This window comes from Eretmochelys imbricata, chromosome 6 (assembly GCF_965152235.1).
Source record: "Eretmochelys imbricata isolate rEreImb1 chromosome 6, rEreImb1.hap1, whole genome shotgun sequence".
Classification (NCBI taxonomy): Eukaryota; Metazoa; Chordata; order Testudines; family Cheloniidae; genus Eretmochelys; species Eretmochelys imbricata.
This window is the reverse complement of record NC_135577.1, coordinates 61,798,735-61,821,268: the sequence shown is the minus strand read 5'-3', so window position 1 is coordinate 61,821,268 and position 22,534 is coordinate 61,798,735. Positions and strand designations below refer to the sequence as shown.

General features: G+C 38.2%; 1 protein-coding gene across 3 annotated transcripts in view; it reads right to left on the bottom strand.

Annotated features, from left to right (window-relative positions):
* The window catches only part of FUT8 (fucosyltransferase 8), a 277,116-nt gene that overhangs the window by 38,393 nt on the left and 216,189 nt on the right, over window positions 1-22,534 (bottom strand). For all 3 annotated transcript variants that reach the window (XM_077818682.1, XM_077818684.1, XM_077818685.1), the window contains one exon: window positions 19,847-20,084. In XM_077818682.1, the coding sequence (XP_077674808.1) occupies window positions 19,847-20,084 (238 nt within the window). The remainder of the gene's footprint in view (window positions 1-19,846; window positions 20,085-22,534) is intronic.

Genomic DNA, 22,534 nt, shown 5'->3' with positions numbered 1-22,534 from the left:
TGAAGATCTGCTGCTTCTTAACATAATAGAGGGGAATAACCCCCCTCCTTGAGTCACATAACATATTGAAACAATGTTATCAGTAGGAATACATACTCCTCCCACTGATCAAAGGGAGGAATATTGTGAGTGAAAGTCTTACAGCTTGGAAAACCAAGTGGTTTGTATATAACTTTTTCTCTTGATTTCTAGAGGCTGTATGTGACTAAGAGACCCAGCTGAACAATTACATTTAAATAGGAAGCAACTGTGTCCCTATGGTCAGAGAGGGAACTGGAGAAGAAAAAAAAAAGACTTCTTTCAGCAAATTGTTTGAAAGGGATCACCACAAGAGGCAGCGCCAGATAGCTCAGTGGTTTGAGCATTGGCCTGCTAAACCCAGGGTTGTGAGTTCAATCCTTGAGGGGGCCATTTAGGGATCTGGGGCAAAAATTGGGGATTGGTCCTGCTTTGAGCAGGGGGTTGGACTAGATGACCTCCTGAGGTCCCTTCCAACCCTGATATTCTATGATTAACACCTGGTTCTGTTCCCCAGCTAGTCTGCTGCTCCCTTGAAACCTACTGAATGAGAAACAGGATGAGGTCAAGGTTGTGAATCACAGGACTCTTGAAGATAATTGACTTAGATTTGAAGAGAATAATATTATTAAGAATGTATACTGTGATATCACCATTGGGCCCCTAATCAGTATCAGGGCATCATTGTACTAGCCATTATAACAAACACTTTTGATACCAATATGAGGATGCACCTGAAGCTTTATGAAAGGCATTACAGAAGTACATGAGACCATTTGTCTCAACTTGCAAGAGTAAAATCTGCCCAAGCTGAAGTCAAGACCCTGAATCTTGAAATGCCTTCTCAAGATCCAAAAATCTGTTCTGAGGCACATAAATCAGGTTCTTCCAAGCACCTAGACAAGCTCCTATAAATAACAACAGACAATCAATTTCAGCTGATCTCTTCACATTTATCTTCAACTCTACAGAGTTAAAAAGGCAGCACAGTTTGTCTTGAGGACATGAACTATATCACAATAGATCATCTCATTACAAATTAGCGTCAGTGAATATGTGTAGCCACCACTGCAAAACCTTTGGAGAACACCTTTGGGGCGGCTACCAGCCAAAAAGGCTGGTACTGAAAATAGCTGCTGACAAGCCAAAACTGGTATTTCCTCTGCTTTTTTCTAACTGGTATCTGGGAGGTACACATTCAAAAGTCCTGAACCAATTTTAAAAGCTGAAGGAGATAATAGGGAGCTGGTTCCATCCCTACAATGTAGGGTGACCAGACAGCAAATATGAAAGATCGGGACAGGGGGTGAGGGGTAATAGGAACCTATATAAGAAAAAGACCCAAAAAATCGGTACTGTCCCTATAAAATTGGGACATCTCGTCACCTTACTGCAATGGCTGATAGCAAGACAATTTGAACAAAATTTAGAAGATATGGTCTTTCATATCCATGGTTCCAGAATGTTTTGGAAGAAATATGTGCACTTCTTCCTTCTGCTTTTACTGTTAATCATAGAAATGTAGGGCTTGAAAGAACATCTAGCCCAATCCCACCACAGTGAGGTAGAACCATGCATACCTGACCATCCCTGACAGGAGTTTGTGTAACCTATTCTTAAAAACCGCCAATGATTGGGGATTCCAAAACCACCCTTGGTAACCTATTCCAGCACTTAACTATCCGTGTACTTAGAAAGTTTTTCCTAATATCTAACCTAAACCCTCGCTGCTACAAATTAAGCTGATTAATTCTTGTATTATCTTTAGTTCTATGGGGCATGAGGCAGGCAAATGATTCCTACAATGTGAACTAGCAGTAAATTTAATGAAGGAGAGTTAAAATATCCTATAGCAAATTTCCTGGTATCCTAAGCTAAAACTGAAAACTGTCTTCACCCACACACTATTACACAATGTTGACAATTTCTGTCTGAGTCAGAGAAGTCAGGTCTCAAAAAGGAGGGGAGAAAACATGTCAATCTCAGCCAAATGAAATAAAACCGTCACGGGGCAGCTTTCTTTGGCCACAGGTTCAAATGAAACAAAAACACAAGGCAGTTTCCTTTAGCCAAGGATCCAGCTGGCAGTCACAAAACAGTAGTTATAATCTCTGGGCAGCAAGATAATCTTCCTCAGTTCAACACAGGGAGCTAATTATCCAGTTACTCCTTTTGCCTACCCAGGATTCAAGAGGCTTGTGTAGTAGGAGGAGACTAGACAGCAACTCCTCTTTATGCCTTAGTAACACTTCTTTCTCCCCTCCTACCTCCCCAGTTTGGAAGCTTCTGCTTCCTATTTTATGACTTCCCCCATTTAGCTCCACCAGCCAGCAGCCTAACATACCACAGCGGTTAACTTGTCTCTTGGGTCTGGCAGCTCAACTAGTATTTCAGGACTAGCTTCTTCCTTTCTGCGCATTGAAGGTGTCCAACAACTTCTCAGTCCACACAGACAGAGCACACATACACACTGTCACATATTCTTTTGAATGAAATGGGTTAAATAAATATGAGATTATATCATTTTTACTAACTTGCAAAGTAACTTGACTGCTACAACAAACCTTGTCACAGCTAAAACTATCCTTATTGGCAGCTAACTAATCCTGCCAACTAATTTGTTATGGAGAATTACAGCTAAATTGAGCCAGCATTTTGAGATCCAAATGTGAGGATCTGTTCTTACTGAAACATTAGTATAAAATTCTGTCTTTTACACCCAGAAACATGCTGGAAATCAGGGGCATGTAGCATGACTCGGGGGGACTCAGAACCAGCTGCAGTGCTCGAAATTGCTTTTAATTATTTTAAACACTGACTAGATTGGAACTTGATGTATCATTTTAAGAGTATGAACAAGATGTTCAGTTGTGTGTGCGAAATCATAGAATATTAGGGTTGGAATAGACCTCAGGAGGTCATCTAGTCCAATCCCCTGCTCAAAGCAGGACCAACCCCAAATAAATCATCCAGGCCAAAGCTTTGTCAAGTCTGACCTTAAAAACCTCTAAGGATGGAGATTCCACCACCTCCCTAGGTAACGCATTCCAGTGTTTCACCACCCTCCTAGTGAAAAAGTTTTTCCTAATATCCAACCTAGACCTCCTCCACTGCAACTTGAGACCATTGCTTCTCGTTCTGTCATCTGCGCCCACTGAGAACAGACTAGCTACATCCTCTTTGGAACCCCACTTCTGGTAGTTGAAGGCTGCTATCAAATCCCCCCTCATTCTTCTCTTCTGCAGGACTAAATAACCCCAGTTCCCTCAGCCTCTCCTCATAAGGTATATGTCCCAGCCCCCTGATCATTTTTGTTGCCCTTTATTGGACTCTCTCCAATTTGTTCACATCCCTTCTGTAGTGGGGGGACCAAAACTGGACGGGAAATGGGATATTGCACACACAACTTGCAACTGTGTAACAAAATACATTTTCTGATGGTATCAAAAAAGCCCAAACATAAGAGCAGAATATATAGATGGATCTGGGGGATGGTGCTAGGCATTTGTTTAAGCACATAAGTAGTGCTTTTAACAATATAGTTAAAAACAAATTTTGCTGTCGAATTTAATCAACCAATTTGTATATTTACGGAAGTGGAGGCACTGAGCACACCACCGTGAGCTTAAAAAACAATTATTTTCAAAGGGCACTGAAGTATCTAGTGCTGTTTTAAGTTTGGTTTGGTAGGGATCCTCCATTTCTAGAATTTGCTCCCCACAGAAATAAGATTAAGCATGAACTTGGCTACTTTTAGAAAGTAGTACAGCTTGCATCTCTATGCCCATGTCTTCACAACTGATTAAATCTCTCTTCTAAATGACTGCTAAAGCTGCAAGGAAGCATGGTGCTTGTTCTCTCTTAATAAGATCCTGAATGTATCAATCTTAGTTTTTTAAGGTACCTATATACCATGAGGAGAGGCACCAAATATTCTCTCCTTTAAGTCCCTGTATAGCACTGTGTACAGTAAAGTAGAAAAAAAGATCTGGGTTGCTGGTAATAACATTAGCATAAGAAATATTCAGAATGAAAAAAAAAAAGCCATTTGCTCTACCAAGTCTTATCTCTTACAACATATGATTTCTGCCAGAAAAGAATGTAATTGCTTTTGGAATACTCTCAATTCTTTGCTTCATTACCTCTCCCTGATAGACTACAGTAAACATTTATTGTTTTCTCAGTAAAATGTCTTTGTTCTAAATGTGCCTGAGAGTTTCATTTTTATCACTGGCCCTCCCTATCCTCAGAGTTATGTCTTTAACTTGATGACCTAGATTCAAAATAGATTCCCAAAATGTCACAATTACCTAACTTTTAAGAATTCAGATTTTACCACCGTGCAGAGTTCTTTTCCAGCCTCTGTGATCTTCTCTGTCCTGGGCTAGTGTACTTTGAATTGACTTGATATTTTTATGAGTGAAAGAAGAGTAGCCTCAAGAATGCAAGTTCTGCTCTACATAGCTACAAAACCTCCTTCCTCATTTGTAAGATCAATTAGATAAACAAGAGTGAATTTAACTTGTCGCGTTAATCCAAGAATTAGTTTTTTCTTTGGTAGACATCTTTTGAGCAAAGGTTATAGGTAAGATATATTTAGAGGCATGTGAGTGGTATTTTCCTGGTGTTCAAAGACATCTATTTTTGACAAAAATGTTTAGAACATAGGATACTTAGCTTTTTGTACACATTGCTAGAAATCCAACAGCATAAATAGTAAACAAAAGATGTGTAGGCAACAATTTGTGTTTCTCATGACTCGTGCCAAAATGAACACCAGTAAAACCCACACAAATGTAAATATCTTAAACAATTAATTTCAGAATTATTTTAATGAATATTCAGAAAAGAAATGTTTTAAACATTAAACTTCAAAAGACAAAAAATGTGAAAGTATTAGCCAGAAAAAGCGTTTTATAACTGTAAGATAGAACTTGCAGTCTCTCTTTATAGCTTGTCTCAGTAAGAAACAGCTACTACCAACTAGTCAGCATGCATCAACGTGAGTGCATGTAAAGGCAGTGAATATGCTAATTTGCACAAAGTTAGCAATGAATTTCAAAAATTCCTGTAAGGATCTGGAATTCTTGGAATCCCATTTAGAACCCAATGACCAGACCAAGTAAACAGATAGTTGACCATCACGTAGGCTTCTTTCTGCCAGCTGGACTGTAAGATTCACAAATTCTAAGGTTTCAGAAAACACTATGATCATCTAGTCTGACCTCCCGCATATCACAGACCAAAAAATTTCACCAGAGATTCCTGCATCAAGTCCACAACATCTGGTTGCACTACAGCATATTGTTACAGCCCTGGCTGAGTCCTCCAGTGCATGTGTCACCAGGATATTATAACCAGACCGAGCCTTTAGATCCCACATTCATATAAGTCAACTGGGTCTAGGCAGAGCCCAGAAATTGCCTTTGGCTCTGGGTCTCTAGAGCACAGAGACAGATTCCCTCTTTAAAACCTTTTCTTGGGATGTGACACTCCACAGTCCAACTCCCCTAGACTCGAGATCAGTACTGAACCTCCCACGCCTGCCCAGTTCCTTATGCACGCTGTCCCTAGAGATCCACTGTCAATGGCACTCTGTTTTATAGTTTAACTCTTCAGGGACACATGTTAAGTAAAGTAAAAAACACAGGACCTTGTTAAACACACACACAGGACTGTTAACACAAGAAAGTTATAGATTTATGCAAAAGAATAAACCCCTGCATGCAATCTATCCATCAGAGTCCTCACCACTCCTGATAGTCCCGAATGTTGGTCTGTGTCCTTAGGGACAGGCAAAGCCAATTCTCCAGCTGTATCTTCTGTTTTTCGTGATGAACTGCCTCTCCTTGTTCAAAGAACATGTCTCTTTTCAAAAGCCGTCTAACACATTTTCTCCTCTCCATCCTCCGGGTATTTTCCATGCTTCCAATCCCATGTGGGATTGCTGGGCAAATAGTCACTAAAAATCAATGGTTCTGCCAGCAGCAATCCAACTCTTCTACCAGGGCACAGCTATTCAATTCTTGATAGCCCTTTGACACCTCTGTTACACCTTTCCAGGTATAGTCTGTTCACTATATGTCATGTCCCTGTTATCAAATGGATGATCAAATTCACAATGATTGTTACAACCAAAAATAATATTTCACAAAACAAGAAGGAACTCAAACTGACATGGACATATTCCTCAAAGCATCACACATTTTTTAGGAAGACATCCAATCTTAATTAAAGGACTTCAAGTGATGGAGAATGCACCACATCCCTATGTAAGTTGTTCCAATGATTAATTACCTTCACTATAAAAAACGGATTTTATTTCAATTTGTATGGCTTCAGCTTCCAGTCATTGGATCTTGTTATGTCTTTGTCTGCTCAATTAAAGAGACATCTACTATCAGAAATCTCTTCCTCCCGTAGACAGAATGTGATCAAGTCACCTCTTAACCCTCTCTGTGTTAAACTATGTGGATTGAGCTTCTTTAGTCTCTCACTGTAAGACAGGCTTTCCAGACCGCAAATCGTTATGGTAGCTTTATACTAAACCCTTTCCAATTTGTTAATGTGTGGACACCAGATCTGAACACAGTATTCCAGTCTCACTAATGGTAATATCTCCCCCATACTTTTGTTCGATATTCTCCCATTTATAAATTCAAGGATCACATTTGCGGTCTTGGCCACCATTTTGTTCTGGGAGATCATGTCCAGCTAGTTATCCACCATGATCATTAAGTCCTTTTCTGAGTTATTGCTTTCCAAAAGATATCTTTATGTTTACTTTCATAGAAGGTCTTCATGCACCAAACCTAGATTACGAAACCTGTAGCCAGACCTTAAAAGTCAATCAACCTCAGATGAAAGGGAAAACAGAAGCCAGAAAACCCTACATCTCAGACCACCTATTCACCCACTTTGTCAAGGTATCTCACACACTAGCATCTACCAAGTGCCTGCTCTTAAGACTACATTTCATAAACACTCGCATTAACTGATGTAAGTAATAAAATCCAATTTCTAATACAGATAAAAAACAAAAGCTAAAACCTGACACCTTTTTTTTTTTTTTTTTTTTTTTTTGCAAACTGCCACAAAGGACAGTGAGGATAGTGGGTGTGAGAAAGAGAAACATTAAACCTCATACAGTAACTGTAAAGCGAGATTGCCTAATTAATTATAGTAACTACGTTTAAGAGCTTTATTGGATTAATACAAAATCTTTAATTGAATTCTGTGCTTGAATAATTCTAACTACTTTGTCAGGAATGACTCGTTATTTCTAGGAAATGTATACTATCCATGTAAAATGCAATTTTGCTGATTTCTTGCAGTGAAATCTACAGAACTGGTTTGTATGAATTAAGTTTATATTGTTGATTTATTCTGATTTCTTGCTGTCTGACTGGCAGTAACAAAAGTAGAAACTAATTTGCTATATCTATAGAGTCCAAAATCTTCCATCTCGGATTATACATATGAAAGGGAGCTAGTTAGTTTTCATTTTAACTGTAAAGTCAGCCTTCCAGTAAAACTTCTGAAAACTTTGTTTTGTGTAACTGTTTTTTCAAGTGATTTTACGAATTCCAACCTCTGTGGCTTGGAACCGACCCTTTTCACTCATAATGTACCAGTGTCTCTCTCCATTTCCTCTTATACCACCACACTGGTGTGGATGTCAGTTCTCACCTGTTTTCGTGCACTATACCTCATCCTCCTTTTTCTGTCCTTTTATTTGCTTTTCCCATGTATTTTTGTGGATTTTGCTGTCCATTTTTCACTCTTAGATTTTCATACCACCATTCTCTCCCTCCATACATTGTTTCCTTCCTCCTTTTCTGTCTTCTATCTTTTCAAGGGCAGGGTGAGAGAGAAAACAGGGAAGGATTAAGGCGTAGGCCCTGTAGACCTGTGCTAGATCCCGTGCTCCTGAAGTGACATGATTACATCACAAGTTATGCTTTCATTTTTAAAAATGCAAGTTTCTGGCCGCAAAGGTTGTAAAGAAAACTTCAAAAATGTCACCCGACCATAACCAATGTAGGGATATCTGCCTGCGACTACAGACAGTATGAAACATTGACTCTGAGAAGAGTGAACAGATATCTTCATCTTAATGGTTTCTTAATTCCAAGACCCAATGCTCTGTGGGCTTCCTACCATCACTATCCCAGCAGAGGATGTTGTGTGTGGCAGGAAGAGAAAAGTGCAGCAGACCCAGCCTATCCAACCAACCAGATACACACCGGCTGCTGGGAAAATAATGGGGTGTTCATTTGTTGCCACCTCAGTCTCTCTATAAAGCTGAGAATCCCCCTGTCACCATTCCTGCTGCTCTGGAAGGGAGGGGAATCCCCATGCCACTGCCACCACAATGCAGAGGGGGTGGGGGAATGGTGGTTGCCATCACATGGGAAGGGCCCTGAATTGCCTTAATTGGCTCAGATAGAAAGACAAGTGATTAGGTAAGTAGGTGAGGCTAACAATCTAATTTAGGCAAAATTTTGAGACTACTTTGGAAAGGAATTTGGGATTGGGACAAAAGACAGCTTTGTCTTTCAGAAAAGCTACAAACGGTGGGTCAGCCATCAAAGCCTTAAATTCAATCACTCTCTTCACAGGTGTGAAGGCTATCAGACAGATTTCTTCTTTTAAAGCAAAATGTAGACTAATGAGCATTCCCTGATAGTTGTTCAAAAAGTGCTTCCATCAGTCTTGTGAGCACCAGACTTGCTCACAACAAGATGACCTTGGTTATAATTTATCTGGAAAATCAGAAAACTCATATAATTGAAGAATCAGGTATAGGACAGACCTTTGATCCTATCCAACAGAAGTGCATCTGTGATAGATTTAATAACAACAGAATCTTGGGCACTGTGTATTTGAGTTGATTGTGAACAAGTTAACTTGAGGATGGCCCCACTCCTAGAACTTTGAATTTACTATTGATTGTTTGAGAAACCATTTATGTTGATCTTCAATTATGCAGTTCCACCATTCTGCCAAGGTGCTCTCTTTCTCCTCTAGACAAACAACAGGACAGATCATATGGTTTTTACACCAGTGCCACATGATTGTCTTTTTGCAAAGTGATCTCAAGTGGACTCCTCCCTGGTTATTGACATAGAACACTGCAGTAATGTTGTTTCTAATGACCCAGAATACTTGATCTCAGAAATGTGGGTAGAAATATCCAGAAGCCATTTTATAGCACACATCTCTAATACACTAATATGGAGCTGTAACTCCGAGGTGTTCCATCTGCTAAATAGGCAGGTTTTGCCAGTGAATTTCCAAGCCTTTGTTTAAGGCATCTGACTTGATTACTGCTGCTCAAGATAAAGAGAAGAGAACAGCAGCATTTTCAGGACATTCAGTCAGATTTCCAACCAGTGAAGTCACTGGAGCATGTTTGGAGGCACAGTTAAAAGAATCACAGAAATGTAGGGCTGGAAGGGACCCTGAGAAGTCAACAAGACCAACTCCCTGAGCTGAGGGAGGACCAAGTAGATCTAGGCCATCCCTGACAGGTGTTTGTCTAATCTATTCCAAAAAATCCTCCAATAATGGGGATTCCACAACCTCCCTTGAAAGCCTATGCCAGAGCTTAATTACCCTTATAGTTAGAAACTCTTCTAATATCTAACAGGAACATCCGCACTTGGTGTGTAATTGAGAGGTATCCTCAACCAAGCAAAAGGAGTCACATAAATTGCCAAAGCCATGAGGGCTTATCAGCTTGAGGTAAAATATCACTGGCTGACACAAGCTGTTTCTTAAACTTTGAATGGTGTGACATAGTTTCCAACAGTCTTTCCTCTGAGTTGAGGGCTTGCACAGAATCCAAGACTGCTCTGATGTTGAAAATCCTCTGAAATGGACTGATAGAACATTTGTGCTACCTGATAAGAAGTTTTAGGAGGTTTAATCTTTGGCATAAACTTCAGCCTTAGGAACAAAGATGGATTCTGCCTTTGGAATTGGAAGTATGAGAATATCTGGATTTTCTTCTTCTGCAATAGTAATCTAGCCTTGTCTCTCTCATTTTCTCCCAGCTGTCAGTGGGGGAACTAAAAAGACCTTACCCATCAAAAGGTAGATCCTCCACCAGGGTCTGCATCGTAAGTCACTCAGGAAAATTGTGTAATGGCTGAGCCTTTCTAGTCGATTATATTGATAATGTAGCATTATAGTCTATTAGTTAACAATATGAATGCACAATGTCCCAGACGATTTTTGACAGGACTACTAATACATTTAAAGTTATGCACATGCATTAGTGCTTATGTTATCTGGGCCCAAATAGATATTTTGGGCCTAAAATAAAATTAATAGTATCTCTTTAGTAGTACAATCTCTATATTGATTATTTGTAAACATTTGACTTTTTATATCAATATAATAAACAACTACCCAGTATAGCTATGAATTATCCTGTCATGGACAGTCACCTTTTAACAATATATCTGTATATAATATGTGACTTTAAAATGAAAAACAATTTACACAAGGAAGTCTTTTCTTTTCCATCTGTTTAGAGAAATTGTATGTAGAATGATAGTATAAGGAAGTTTGTGAGAAATAAAGGAAGAATAGAAAAATTAAAATTGTAATTGGGTATAAGGTAACTACTGTATTTGGCACAAATGCACAATATAATTTCTATTCTTATGACATATCTGAGCTAGAAAAACCCAGTTCCACTTGCAGGCATATCATGTCAAGTTCATAAGAACAATTTTAATTCATAGCATAGATGCTAAGGGAAATATCCCAAGATTCATTGCACAAGTCAGAACAATGACAGATGTAGTTAATTTATTGTAAGTAACAGATTAATGTCAAACAGCTTATTAGAATTCACTCTATTTCCCTTAATTCTAGAAACATGCTAATTAGTTTTCCTGAAATATGCACACATGGATAGTACACACAAATAGAAAAAAGACTGCAAGTATTGTGTTTTAAAAACCAAAATCCGCTTAATTCACATATAAACTTCTTAATTCTTCTGACAATAGGTTACTATCTAAATAGTATCAGTCACAATAGGCTTTAGAAATATTAAAATGATTGTTAATCTAAATTAATTAAAACAGGGACAGTCCAATTCATTAGCACAAAGATAAATGTACAATTTTAAACAGTACTTGTAGGGATTGGAAGAAGCACAATTTAATAAAACTATAATTCTGCCATTTACTGTAAATTATAAACAATATGGTCCTGTAGAACACTGTATGAAGAATACAAATGACTAGAAGAATACAGTTTATACAATTTTATGCAATTTTCAAAATTTTTCAAAACGTAATTCCCCCGCGTCCCCCACAAAATAGAGGATGTGTGTGTGTGTGTTTGCATACAATCATACTACTTTTCTCCATGATTCTGAATTTCAGTTTTATGCAATCTTTCCTTGAAAAAAGGAGATGGATGAGTAGAAAAATTCAACTACAACACAGAAATTTGGAGTAGCATAAAATGAGAACACAAATTTTGGCAATCCAGTGAGGTCATCCTTCAAATTTACTGGCAATTAAGCACCCACTGAAGATTCATATTAAAGCCAAAATTGGAAACAGTGTAACACACAAGCATCTGTGACAATCTTCCTCAGTGTTCTTGCCATCTCACAAGATTAGAATAGGATCTAGTCTAAAATCTAAGAGTTTGCCATAGGCCATCCTTGAAGGTCGGTCTTTCATGGATGGATGTGTTGCATGCCCATAACCTTGAAATTCAAACTGGTAGTTTGATGAAACAAACTCAAGCTGATGAGAGCAGCCCTGGATAAATGGCAAGATACATATTGATATTACAGCCCACAAGGGACTCAGTATGTGCCACAGGCAGAAAATAGGAGGGACCAAGGTGTACCAGTGTCCAAGGCCTGTGCAATGGCAGGGAAATGATTACGTGAGATATAGACAGATTATCCTGGCAAGGGACCCCCATCCACACATTGCAGAAGAAGGCAAGCCCCCGGCAAAGTCACTGCTAACCTGACCTGGTGAAAATCCCTTCCCAACCCCAAGTATGGCTATCAGTTAGACCCTGAGCATGTGAACAAGAAACAGCCATCCGCAATATCTGAGAGAGAGAGAATGCTTGGGACCAGCTCAGAGCCCTGGCCCTCCCTGTCCAATGTCCCATCTCCAGCTGTGGCCACCTCTGAAACTTCAGAGGAAGGAGATGAAAAAACCCCCAGAATACTGGGGTGGCGGAGTCTCTTTTTTGTTCCCTGCAGGTGACTGGCTGAAAACCTGAAGCATGAGATTTTAGGAACAGAAGACATAAAATGGGAGTGAGCCCCAAGGCTGCTGAGCCCTGCCCCCTTCCATCACAAGCAACCCCATCACACAATTGAACTAATACATTTGTCCAGCACCACCTAATAACAGGAACTACTGGCAATGGTGGAATCCTAAAAAAAAATAAGTGCTGGAATCAGGGCACTGGGAGACCCCTGGAAGGGGCAGAGGGGAGCAGGGAGGAAGATAGTGAGGGAGTTGGGAGAGGCGAAAGAGAGCTTGGGGTGACACCTTGCAGAGCCCATCCCATCCCTGCCTCCCGCCACCTGTGCCTTGTGCCTGCTCTCCAAGGTGTGGCGGCATTGTTTGGGCATCTCCTTTACCCCATTTTTCCCAGAGGCTCCAGCCCCTGTGCTCCCCTGCCTGGTCCTGGCAGAAGCATCCCGGCTCCCTACAGGCTGACCCACTGCTGAGCACCTCCCACCTGAGCTTGGCACTGGCCAGTTTGGTGGACTCTCTACAGCTGGGGAAGGAAAGGGGCCACCTGGGGTGGGACTGGCAGAAGTCCAGTTTTGTTTTGGTTCCTATAAAAAGAGATGGGATGGTATTTTTGAGTGTTCTAGCATGACGTGAGTGCTGACTATTGGGAAACATTAGTAATAGGCCATGGTACTAACCCTGCATGTACTATGTAATAAAATAGTTATAATGTAGCTCTACATAATTTTGTACTGTATATGCACATTCTATGTACATAGTGAGCATAAACACATTTCCAGCTGTGATCATTCTTTTGTATCTATCCATGATATATTTAGAAAACTCCTTAAAAGCTAAATAATCTCCTATTAGTTAATGGAAAGAGGAGCTGGTAGACAAGTATATCCAGTACCTGCTTTAACTAATAGGTACTGCGTATAATATCTGAATATTCAAAAAGGTACCTGCGAGCGATCATGACCTAAACATGTTTTTGGGAATTGTTTACATATTTCAGAGTAATTGTGCACAAGATGTCATTTGTTCTAAGGAAGACATTCTCTTTGTAAATCTAAATATCTTTTAAACATATGTCATTTCAACACTGGTAGCTTTAAACTGGAGCTTTTAGAAGCAATCCTCTTATCCAAATGCTTCCTATCCGGTTTTTGTAAATGTTTTAGCTGGAACAGGGTATGTCATTAGAGAATTGAAAAGACAAGGATTCCTAAAACATTTGGAGTTTTTTCTGTTAACTGAATGTCCTTTTTCTTATTGAACACAACTGGTCAAATATGCAGCACATACATATTTCCTAGGCTAAAATAAAAATATTATAAATGGCATAATTTATTCCAAAAATCCAATCACTAAGCCTATGCTTAAGAATTAGAAAGAAAAAGTACAAACCCATACCCAGTTTATGTATAAATCATATTATTACTCCAAGATTTCAAATACTAAAAAAATGCAAACAAAAAGAGGGTTTTTTTTTAAATATAGTCTAGTGCTTCATCCTTTTCTTCACCCACTTTACGGGTCTATTAACTCAATGTTGTCTGTTTAGATTGCAAGCTTTTAAGGGAAGGAATCTTCTTATGTAGCTGTATTACACTAACACATTTCTGAGTGCTACAAAAACAGAGGTTTTTCTACATCTTGAAAAAGATTTAAGATAAAGCAATCAACCCACCAATTCCTGTGGAAATTATCTTCCAAAGTCCTGGTCCTGAAAACTGTTATGATACTTACATTTACATAGATTATGTGACTATAACATACCATGTAAATATTTGTTAGCAGCTATGGCAGGATTGGCACTACAGACTCAATCCAAGCGGGCACAGATTTCACTTCCCCAACTGCACAGAGGCCTGATCCAAAGCTCAGTGAAGTCAAAAAGAATTTTTTTATGGACTTCACCGGCATTTGATCAATTCCTATGTGGACTGAATGAATTTCAGTCAAAATTCAGATAAAAGAAAGGAAAGTGAGAGGTTAGGCAATGGCTAGCTAAGTGTAGAAAGCAGGGAGATTGGATTCCCAAACACACAACTCAAAACAGTACCTTTTGAGCCTAAACTACAAATTAAAATCAATAAGCCATCATCTTTGTGGCACTGATGCAGCAGAAACTTGGTTTTTTTTGTTTGTCTCCCCGAGTTGAAGCAGTTCCCTGGATGTTTGCTGAGTTGTCTCCCAAGGTGGCTAAAGCTGCCAGTGGATCTTGCAGTCTGCTTTCTAGAGAAACCAACTAGCTAATGCAAAAGGGGTAACATTTTCAGGTCAGATTTGTGTGTGGATGGGTAACAGTTATGGACAAGCACTTGAAAAAGAACTTGGATATATTAACAATCCCATAGGGGCCACCAACTCAGTATCTGGCTTCTGCCTCCCTCTCTTTCCACCTTTCCTCCCTTCCTACCTTGGAAAGACTTGGACTCTTTACCCTACATGGTACATAAATAAGAGGAGATATGATAAAAAAAACCCCCCACAAAACAGTGAATGATATTGAGAAGGTAAAACACCCTGTTTCATGACACAAGAACCATGGGACACTCAATGGATTAAAAAGGTGGACAGTTCAAAACTCATAAAAGAGAATGTTTTCACACAATGCACAATTAAGCCTGTGGAACTCATTGCCATAGGATATCACAGAAGACAAGGGCTTAGTAGGATTCAAAAAGGATTAGACATTTATATGGGTTTAAATAATATCCAGAGTTATAATAGCAAACATTTTTTTTTTAAATCTCATGACTGCCTAGTACGTGTTTTCTTAAATCTTTCTCTCAAGCAACCAGTACTGGTCACTGCTGGTGACAGAATACTGGACTTGGCTTACCATGGACCTTCTCCAATACGGCAATTGCCATGTTTCACCCCTCCTTGCCTGAGTTTTCACAGATTGCTGATTATCAAGCTGATGTTATTGCTCAGGCATTTAAAATACGGGGAACACAGATTAAAAACTTTTCTATGTTGTCCACAGGGGAGACAGACTAATTTCCTAATCTACAAATTTGTGATTTTTTTTTTTTTTTTTGCAAAAGTAGGTGCAGCAGCTCTGCTCTTTTGTACAGTGCAGGTTTTTTTGTTTTGTTTTTAATTTTTCCTTTCTTTTCTTTGTCTCTCGCTCTGGCAAAATAAAAAGATACATTTAAACCTCATTCAAAGTCACCAAAATGATAGGTAGCTTGGAGGCAGAAAAACATTTTGAAAACCTTTTCCATGGAAGGAACAATAGGAGCAATGACATCCACGTCAAATTTATTCCTGTACAGAAGGAATGTGCACAAGGCCTATGCACCACTTAAATCCTATTTATGCCTGGATTGACGTAGGCCTTGTGCTGAACTTCTGCACAGGCAAATTCTCCAGATCAGAGCCTGCCTAACCAACTTAATTACCAACCAGGGCAATTACCTGCAAGATTTTCAAATGTTACTAGTCAAAATTCAACAGGCAATACTGTTTCATCTGTGGAAAAATAGCAGATCTCTCAAAAAAGAGTCTACAGTAAGTCAAATAGTCACTGAACACTCACTTCATACCACTCACAGTGAAGTTTGCATTGATGTTGTGGAGATGGATGTGTTACCCTAGAATTGACATTCTTGCAGGTACCCCAGAATTTGACAGTACTGCACTCAGCAATTTTGTATGTTCAGCTACTGGCAGCTGAAAACCAAACATCACATAGATAGGAAAATCTTACGCCTTGAGAGTTAAGGCCGCGCAGCTACATGCTTGCAGTCTGCTAATCACAATGGGATAATGGAACCAAAAGTTAACAAATGATAAGTAGGGGGAAAGGTAAGTAAATAGCAACTTTGGTTTTAAGTGCCCATAATATATTGTTGTTATGACAAGAAATGTCTTAATACTAACACAAAATAACAACTTGTTTTGCTGAAATTAAAAGAATTGGTGACCCACTAGGGATTACTATGGTGACCTGCTAGGAGTCACTATAGGTTATGTGCTTTGTTTGAGGTTAGCTATAAAAATTAGGCGAAAGAATTTGCTTTGGAGCAGTCCAAAGAAGCTTTCTTTGGGCAAGGATTTGACAGCTAAGTTCCCCAGCAGTCAGACGGAAGGCGGAGCCCCTCAGAAACCTGGCTGCTGATCCCTTTTGAAAAAGTAGTTTTAGGTAAAACCACTTTTGCTTGTGCCAACTATTTAACAGATGGATGCGCTGTGCCCCCATTAATTTATTCCTGACACCGCCTGGAGAAAAACAGTAAAGTTACCACTGCTTTGGGTTATGAAGACCCTGCATATCATGTTATCACAGACTACTAAGAAAGTCTTGTGACTTAGGAACTCTGCCTATAATAGAATCAGTTTAGAAAAAAATCTAAAAAAAACTAATAAGCACATAATCAGTGTGCATGGGGGCAGTGACCTGGAACACTTGTAGAACAGACAGTTTATTCATGCCTGTAAATAGTGTTCTCATAACAGAAAATCTGTTTTTCTGGAAAAAACTAGTGGCCCAGTGCCAGAGGAGACAAGTACTGGCAAACAGAACTAGCCATACTTGCCTGCTTTCAGACCACTTCCCACCAAGATTTGTGGGTCAGGAGCCTGACAGAAGAGACAGAGAGAGAGAGAGAGAATGAATAAACAGGAAATGAATACCTGCAAATGCAGGATCCAAAGACTTTTCCTATGAACATGGGAAAAGATACTGTGAGCTGCTTCTGTCAGAACACTGGCTTTGTGATGCAGTTCATAAATTTATACACAGGGAATAGTTGGGTACACAAACTTCTCACCAGTGAGCTGCCTCTATGAGCGTTGGTGTTATGTAGTTCACCCAAAAGTTTATGCAAGAAAAATGGGTTGGCTGTGCATGAGAAAATCTTGTAAAGGTCCTAACTGGATCTGAAGCCTTCATTTGAGGCATTGCAAGTACCTGCTGTTTCACAGACAGAAAGACGTCAATCAAGTCCTATACCGGCAAAATTACTGAACTTCTTGACAAAGACATCATCTTGAGAAAATCTGGAATCTTGGCAACAACAATAAAATACATTTATTTCAATACTTCTGTTCTGAATTCTGTTGTTAACTAGTATTTTTAGAAGCAAAATGGATATTAGCTCAGAGAGAGGTCCCTGATCCATCAACATATCCAGATAAGCCTGAAATGTAGTCAAAATAATTATATTTATCACCCCAGCTAATGTAATATCTTTTCAAAAGGATAATGATATATGTGAATGGAATTCAACAACAGTGACCGTGATGGTGGGGCCAAAATCCTTTTGTGGGTCTCTAGAGCTACTCTAAAATAGATGATAAAAATATCAATCCTTCTTTTCTGCCCTTGAGCAAATGGTAACTGGACCAAAACATTTTACTTGGATATGACTAACATACCATGTATCAACAGCCAAGTTCTTTATTAATGCTAATGAACCTAAAGCTTTGGCGTGAGATGTGGTACAATGCAGGACTGTTTATCTCCCTTACTGTTTATTCTTACTATGGAATCTCTGGTCCAGCAACCATATTACCTGAATAAAAGTTAGGTGTACTGATCTATGAATAGCATTATATGCAGATGACACCTTACTTTTTGTGTTTATCTTTATGGTATTCCCTCCTAAAGTAAAAAGAAAAGGAGTACTTGTGGCACCTTAGAGACTAACCAATTTGTTTGTAACAAATTTGTAGCTCACGAAAGCTTATGCTCAAATGTGTTAGTCTCTAAGGTGCCACAAGTACTCCTTTTCTTTTTGCGGACACAGACTAACAGCTGCTGCTCTGAAACCTCCTAAAGTACCGAAGCAACTACAACAATTATTTGGAGCTATTTAAATTAAAGGATGCCCCTTTTGCTATTCATTTTAATAAACATTTGCCTAACTGGAATATCTTAAACCTGTCATTTTCTCAGTTAAACACCATTAATATGAACCCATATTAGCTACCTTTAAGTGCTTCTAGTATCTTTTCCAATTCTATTCAACAAAACTCCAGAATCATATATTAAAATATATTTGGACAGGTAACAAATTCAAAGGTAGTTTGGCCTTCCAAATTTAACGCTCTAGTATGCGGCACAGCTGGGTCCCATCAGCTGACTGGCAGAGAAATTGCCCCCCAAAACATTAGATCTCTACGGAGCAACTACAAATCCCAGATATAGTATCTGAATATATTTCCCTTCTTCCATAGTGTAGGTTTATCCACTCTTTACGCACTCAATAATTAACCTATTTACTGACCACACAATGATTATATGGACAATAATTTCCAAAACTATTTAATATCCTCCATTCTCTTTGTCTCCCTTTTGTAAGAATCCACTGTTTCTTCTGGAAATCACATATCTTTGTATAGAAAGTGAGACTTCTTGGATGTCACTAGATTAATCTAGTTGATTATATCAGAATCATCAGCTATGTTCCTTTGATCCATTAAAGACACAGAGGGCCAGATTCCAAACTGTCTTTCTCATGCATTTATTCCAATATTTCCAAACTCTCATGCATTTACAAGACAACAGTGTTTAAATGATCAGATAACTGACTCTGAAGAAACAGTATTTAATATATCTAACAATAGAGAAAGATTATCTAAAACATATTAAATACTTTTGGAAACAATCATTAATATAAAAGATATGCAAACAACAGGGAATTGGATATTAAAATTCCTGCCAATATTCAGCCTAGAGTTTGAGGAAAAGGCTGACATACTTCCAATCATCCGCAGTAGGCTCCTTCATACTAATGTAATGGGATTGTACATTTATACAAATATTTTGGGAAATGTTCAAAATGCAAGCTAATTTGATTTTGGAGTTTTCCTGTACAGTTATGTTCATAGCTAAGCCAGGTGTTGACAGTGAGGTTTCACTAGAAAAAGTGATTCCACCCTCTCCATTTTCTGTATATACGTGTGAGACTATCTATTACTGCCCAATGGAAAAAATCCCCATGTTCCTTCTGTAAGCATTTGGTTCAATAAAATAATGGATTTATTTCCTGCCCTAAATAATAAAAATACACACATTATCTTGCTACATGGGCACCAATTACTGTTTTACTAGTCTATTTGATTCATAGTAAGAATTTATGTTTTATTATTGTTTTGAATATGTATTATACGCCTTTTTTTGTATTTATATTTCATATTTCCTTCAGTATGATATTCCTTCAGTAGGATTCCTTCAATATGATATTCCTTCAGTATATTTCATACTTCCTTCAGTATGATTATATACTTTAGCACTTGCCTCTCTTTACTGTCATCGCTATTCCCTCACAAAAATGAGATCCTAATCTGCCACCCAATGTAACTTGATATACTGTTCAAGGATTTTGGTCTGGATTTGGAACTGGTTTTGCATAAAAACTCCATGCTGATGTAACAGGATCCTCTAAGAGAGGATACTAGTATCTATTACAATACATAAATGAAGGGGAAAATGATGATCCATAAAATTGCAATCGTAGTTAGTTATTACTCAATACTTAACAGTCAAGAAACAGCTTATGATATAGTCCTGTAATGTAGACACAACAAAAGGCGAAAGGAAAATTATCTGAGAATTGTTCATTGAGTCTTACCTGACCAGTGTCCAGTGGTAGTGCCTGATCTGTCTGTGCACGTCTCACTTACAGGTCTAAAGACAGTCTCCCAGCCACCAGTAGCATAGCGCCAATTCTGAGACTCCAGAATGAGTGTTCGTTGTGTTCCATATGCAATCATGAAGCAGTAGACAACATGATGAAGTTGACAGCCATAGCCACAGCCTTTGTTGATATTACACACAAGTTTCTTGGCTTTGCTGCAATCCTTGGGGTTCTGTAAGCAAGGATGAAGAAGTACAGTTGAAGACAAGATATACACAAAGGCATATTTCTCTAAGTTAATAAGTGACAAGTGTCATAAATCACACACACGTCATGCCAGTATAGTACATCCCACATTAAAATGAAGACAAGCACCAGCTGAATGAAAATTGTTTGTGCATTCTCAGCAGTTAACATGAACAACGATTACATATACTTCACTACTCCAATGTAAAATAATACACCTTTAAGATATTAAATTATGTTTTCATTTCTAAAGGTGTCAGAATATGATAACATTCAGTCTCAAAGCTCACATCCAAAATAGTTCTGTGTAGGAATGCTCTTTCTTGATTTCCTCTGGCTCTTCTCCAGCGTTGTTAGCACTATTTCAATGAACATGCATGAATTATTTAAAAAGAAAAATTCAGTCTGCCTAGAGAGTCAAACACTTTATTAATAGACTATTTTCCAAACTAGTTTACTACAAACCAAGTATAGAACATAGTACATGGTTAAACAAAGTGGTAAAAGTCAACATTTTCATCTGGACTGTATTCTTGATAAACATAAAATCTAGTTATTGAAATAGTCCAACTCTGCACAAAAACATTATGCACTGAAAGCTTGATAAGATAATTTTAAAACAATTTTCTGTACTTTTAAGACATTATATCCTACATCATCTACATTAAAGGCCATTTATAGTATGTAATAATTTCTGATACAACTACTGAATTTAACTGCCATTAAATAAGGAATGCAAGCATGTTTAAAATGATAGAATATTAAATACTTTTTGGGTTTATAAAATCCGGATAAGATCTTTTTCTGTCAGAGTTTTGTTCTTTGCTGTATCCATTGTTACTTACATATTCCCAGACATCTTTTTTCCATAAATATAATTTTTATATGAAATATTTAGAATGAGAAGTTATTTTGGGTTGTTTAACTGCAAGAGGGCAGTAACTCTGTGCATCAATACAACCATATCTTTCCCTCCTTCCTATCCAACAGTCCGTAATGGATTTTTCCCTATCCACACTTGGAAATAGATAAGCCCTTTGCTGAGAGGAAGCTAAATATCACCCTCCCTCCTGAGAACTATTCAGAATTATATGTCTCTACAACTGCAGTCCTCAGACTTCTATTTCTTAAGAGTATTTCAATGTATTTTATTTGGCTTTCCCGCTAATTTTTCCCAAAACAATCCATTCAAATTTGACCTTTTGAAATTTTGGCAGTTTGGCCCAAAATAATTTTAGGAAGGGCAGATTGTTTGAAGCTAACCATTTAAGGGACCTGGTATAGATAACTTATCCTTATGAGGTTGCTTTGTCCAGACAACTCAAGTTTGACAGTTGTTCCCGCAGTTGGGCACAGGCTGAGACTCCATACCTGCTATGTCCTGACCATCTGAAGCATTGCAGGGAGATTGAGCCTGTCCCTGGGTGCCAAAATGGCTTATCTTTTGCTTGTTCTTCACCTACTTCATTGTTTTCTCTGCCTAATGGTTACGTGAAGGAAGAGGAGCATGCCAAAGAGTTAATGAAGCATTTAAAGACTTTGGGAGAGAAGCTCTGCGGTGACCCTTAGATAAGGCTGTACATACCAAGGATTATAAATTCTTAGATATTAAAAGCACATTTTAACTCACATTTTGTGGCTGCCTAATGACTTGATTCATAATTTCAGGAGGCATTAATTTGTACAAATCTCTCTTCTTAGCACAGTAGACGAAAGGGAAATATCTCTTTCTGCCCTAAAATCTTTACATTAAGAATGCTACCACATTCTATTTTTATTGTAAATTTAATGGATTTACATACATTTAAAAATTTCTATTTATAATTGTTTTTGTATATTTTTGTCAATTTACTATCCTTCACATAACATATTAGTTGTTGATTTTATGCTGATTTCTTCCAAAATCTTTTTTTAAAGCACTGTTAAAATTGGGATGAATGCCTTAAGAGTGTGTATTTCTTTCTGCTCATAAGAATTCTCACAGAGCTTATTCAGAACCAATAGTTTTAAGTTGTCCTTTAAGTATATTAATGTTCATGTTTTCAAAAGAGCATTTTATACTAGCTCTCTGTTAGACCTCAAAGAAATGCAGTGTAGTTAAAAAGGATATGATTAACTTAATTTGTTTAATAACTTTTACAACCAGTATGTTAGATATATAGTTACTAATTCCCAAACTGTGATTGAACAAACAGTAGTAAACACATATATGTGCACAACTGTATCACTTTACTGGTGGGTTGAGGGCTCTGTTCATGCACCAGTAAAATAGTGGGCCTGATTCTCTTCTTTCTTACACAGATTTTACACCATTGTAACTCCATTTATTCCAACTGAGTCACTCCAGAATCACTCCCAGTATTTGCTGCTCCTTAGTTTACCAAGTAAAAATAATTTTTCTTCCTTCTGTTTCTGAAAATGAAATCCAGAATTTGA